Source organism: Adiantum capillus-veneris, chromosome 21, assembly GCF_014529385.1.
Source record: "Adiantum capillus-veneris isolate H3 chromosome 21, ASM1452938v2, whole genome shotgun sequence".
Classification (NCBI taxonomy): domain Eukaryota; kingdom Viridiplantae; phylum Streptophyta; class Polypodiopsida; order Polypodiales; family Pteridaceae; genus Adiantum; species Adiantum capillus-veneris.
The window spans coordinates 115,368,622-115,372,454 of NC_140951.1; the positions used below are offsets into that span (position 1 = coordinate 115,368,622).

At 40.8% G+C, this 3,833-nt stretch overlaps 1 protein-coding gene across 1 annotated transcript; it reads right to left on the reverse strand.

Annotated features, from left to right (window-relative positions):
- Positions 1-1,639: 1,639 nt before the first annotated feature.
- Positions 1,640-2,245, reverse strand: LOC147431585 (pterocarpan synthase 1-like). Its single transcript, XM_086494605.1, has one exon. The coding sequence runs from the start codon at positions 2,243-2,245 to the stop codon at positions 1,640-1,642; it is 606 nt and encodes a 201-aa protein (XP_086350731.1).
- Positions 2,246-3,833: the final 1,588 nt, after the last annotated feature.

The following is a 3,833-nucleotide window of genomic DNA, read 5'->3' on the forward strand; positions in this document are numbered from 1 at the left end:
AAGATCGTAGAGAGACTGAACAAGGATATGGAGGAACTCAAGTTGCATAAGGCTGGGCTTGTACCAAACGAGGAAGCATTAATGGAAAATCTTGAGACCTTGATTCAAATCAGAAAGGAGGCTCTCAAAGACATGGGACTTGATATTGAAGTGCACAATCTCGATAACCTAGGTGAAGAGGCAACACAGTTACAGGTATGTAAGCTTGATTGATTCACCTAGTAGTAGTTGATATTACTTAAAAGTGGTTAAACTCTAATAAGAAAAAAATGGTTAGAGACCATTTTATATGGTAAAAGAACACTTAAATGTGTTTATATAACACTCTTAAGTGGTACCACATAAAGTGATGAAGACTCTTGAAAGTAATGCACAAGCACTTATACTGTTTTATAAAGTACGCAGTGGTATTTTTTTACAGGATCAACATGATACTTGTCATGGGAAGTAGAAGTGGCGACAGGGCATCTTCCATTTGTGGAAACGATTATTAATTTGTTCAAGTCAAGAATGCCTATCCTTCCTGTCAGGCTGCCTGTTCATTTGGGATCGGACAATAGCTGTGTGTAGTTAGGTGATTGTGTTGCTTGTAATTCTAGCAAATTTCTCAACCAAACTTGCCCGTTTCGAATTAACGTTTGTAACTTTGCATGCCCAAGACTCAATATTTCTCTCATGTGTGTGGAGGGTAAAACAAAACTCTCTCTCTCTCTCTCTCTCTCTCTCTCTCTCTCTCTCTCTCATCTTTATCAAGTGAGGGAGAATTGGTTGCTCTAGTCAACAATACTAGAGACAACAAAATGAGCTTGCATGTGTAACAAGAGAAAGCACCTACACATCACAAGTATGGGCAAGATTTCCACGTCCTTATCATAGGGCCTTTTGAAGTTGACCTTGAAAGCCTCCACTCTTTCCATCAACCGTTTTTCCAAGCCAAAAGAAAAATGTACTTGAAAAGGGAATTTTGAAACATTGCTAGTAATTTTCATATGTTAACCATGCAATATTGCAAAATTAAAGCATGCTATGGCATAACTACCTCCCCTCTTTCATGTTCGCCCATAGCTTGTGTGTCTGTGTGTGTAGGTAGGTAGGTAGGTAGGTAGAGACAGAGAGAGAGAGAGGCATCTGTCATCATAGCACCCAAGGAAGCCCGAATCAAGCTATAAGGAAGATAAATTTGTAATATAAAAGAAGAAGTTATACACACACACACACACACACACACACACACACACACACACACACACACACACACACAAGGATCTTTAATGACTTACTCTAAAAAAGATAACTAGCAGACATTCCACATACAAAAAATCTCCCACCATGAACAATATTTGCACTCAAATTTCTTTCTGTAGATGTTGGTGGGCATCTTCTTTGAGGTATCAAAGTAATTAACAACCCTCAAGGTTATTTGTAGTAGAATAATAAACTCAAACATGATCACAAATTACTCATAGCTATAATCACTCATACCTTCTTAATAAGGAGAGTCCATGAGTTGTATTATTCATTGTGAGAGAACGGCACTATGATATTTATCAGCTACTACTGGACAACGAATTCGGGAAAGGATGGTTGATTGACTGAGGAAAATTTCGTGCAATTGAAAAATTTGCGGCGTGTTGTAGAATCAATAGTAGAGGTCGAGGTTGAATGAAAGGGTCCATGTGGCAGGGGCCGTATGGTCCATGGTGACGAGGCGATTAGTGGCCAAACCTCGGGCGCCCAAGAAATCACCCGTTCCACCCACCACTGTGAGGTAGCGCACGGGGTCGACCTCGCGAATTTGGCCCAGGATGGAGATGGTGCCCTTGTAATCACCCTCGGTGATGTTGGCCGTGAAGATGTGGAAGAGCGTGTAGCCCACTTTGCTGTTCAGCTGCGCCAGGCCCTGAGCCACGCCGATCTGCTGCGAGGTATTGGCGGGGCCCTCCGTGAGGGGGTCCTCGAAGGTGGAGGTGGTGCCGAAGGCGTACGGATTGGGCCACGTCACGTTAGGTGACAGCCCGTACACAGAGTTGAAGTAGTCCTTGTTGTCCACAACGGGGTTGTAGACGGTGTTGTGCATGTAGAAGGTGAAGGCGCTAGGACCGCACAAAGGGCGCTCGGCGGCCTTTTGCGTGCACGCATTATTATAAGCCGCAGGAGCGGGAGCTGCAGCTGTTGCTACGTAAATATAAGCTGGCAATAGCATCACCATGATGCAAATGACAGAAGCTAGAGAAAAAGCGGTCATCCAGTAAGCAGGCAATTGAATATTTAAAGCTACGGCAATTTGCTGCACGATAGTTTCGGAGGATGATTTGTATGTTTGAGCCTGCTCTTGCATGCCCTTATATAAGCGTGGAGTGCTGATCCAGTCTGCGCAAGGCGGGTCCACTTGACTTTTATCGTTGCAAGGCGTGTCCAGTAGACTTGACTTTTATCGCTGCCGGCGCTGCAGTGTCCCTCTTCGCCATGCCAGTTTTTTTTTTTATAAAAATCAATTGTTTTTCCAGAACCGGATACAAGGGTGGACACTGGGATGATCTCTCTCTCTCTCTCTCTCTCTCTCTCTCGTTGTTGACCAATGAGAACGACGTTGCACATGCATGCACAAGAAGTTCTGGACAAAATCTCACAATAATCTCTCGAGCAAAAGCTCATGAAGGAGACTCAGTTCCATCGGATATGGACCTGTGTATTAAAGCCTAAAATTCAAGGTTCTCCAATAGTCATCCCTTCCAAGCTGCAAGAGAAAAGCATATTTTTGGCTTCTTAGAACAAGCCATGCATGAAAGGTCGTTCCTCAAGTGGGCTGGTTTCATTTTTTAAAGGTCCAGTCTTTACTTTAAGAGCTATATCTATCAAGGCTCCACTAATTTTTTTGAGTTTTCCTTGGTTTTACCTTTGAAAAAGGCAAACATATAAATAAACATAGATTCCTTTATAGCTTATGCAAATACGACATAGAAATTTTTAACTACGTGTTTGTAATTTTGTACATTATTTTCCAAAGTTCACATGGAGCCTCTTATTTCTTCTCACAAAGTGTCCAAAATCTTAAAGGTTAGAGCTGTAAGTTCACAGACTCTTTTTGAGAAGATTGCATATTTAAACATGTCTACATGACCTTGATCTTGGTATAAGACCAATGTAGTGCAAAAAGACCCATGCAAATTTGGCCAAGATTTGGCTTTTTCTACTTCTTTCTAGTCAATTTAGAAAATTTAATTTCATGTCGATTTAAGACTCGATATCAACCCTTCACAATTAACACAAGAAGTTTGACTTTTACATAGTTCAAATGCAACATGCCAAGTGGGACTCTAAGCATGGAAGGCTCTAGCTTGAAATTTTCAAGAGCTAGAAGAAAGTGTTTCTCTTCCATAAGTTCCATATCGTGTGACTTGACCACCACAATATCTTTTTTCCTACCAAATGTTTGTATGAATTCACTTTCTGAAGAGAGCAACAAGATCTGACCTTTCTCACAATTAAGCTGGGTCATTGTAAGCTAAAAAATATTGCTACTAATTTAATTGGAAAATGAAATTGTACAAAGATATAAATGATGAGTGCTAAACAAAAAAATGTTACCAAGGTATTTTTTTTTGTTTCTTATGAAATCTAGTGGTAAAACGATGCTTGCAAGCTCCTAAAACTAGTCTTGTATCTCGACCGCAACAACGGCTTGGGCCACCACTGTCACTCATGTGTCAAATTCATGTAATTTGATGTTAACTTTTATATATATACAAGATTAATCCTCATACAATCTCTTGAGTATAGTCTCAAAAATGTATCTAGAGGGCTTTAGAGATCATCTCTCACGAGTCACTTTA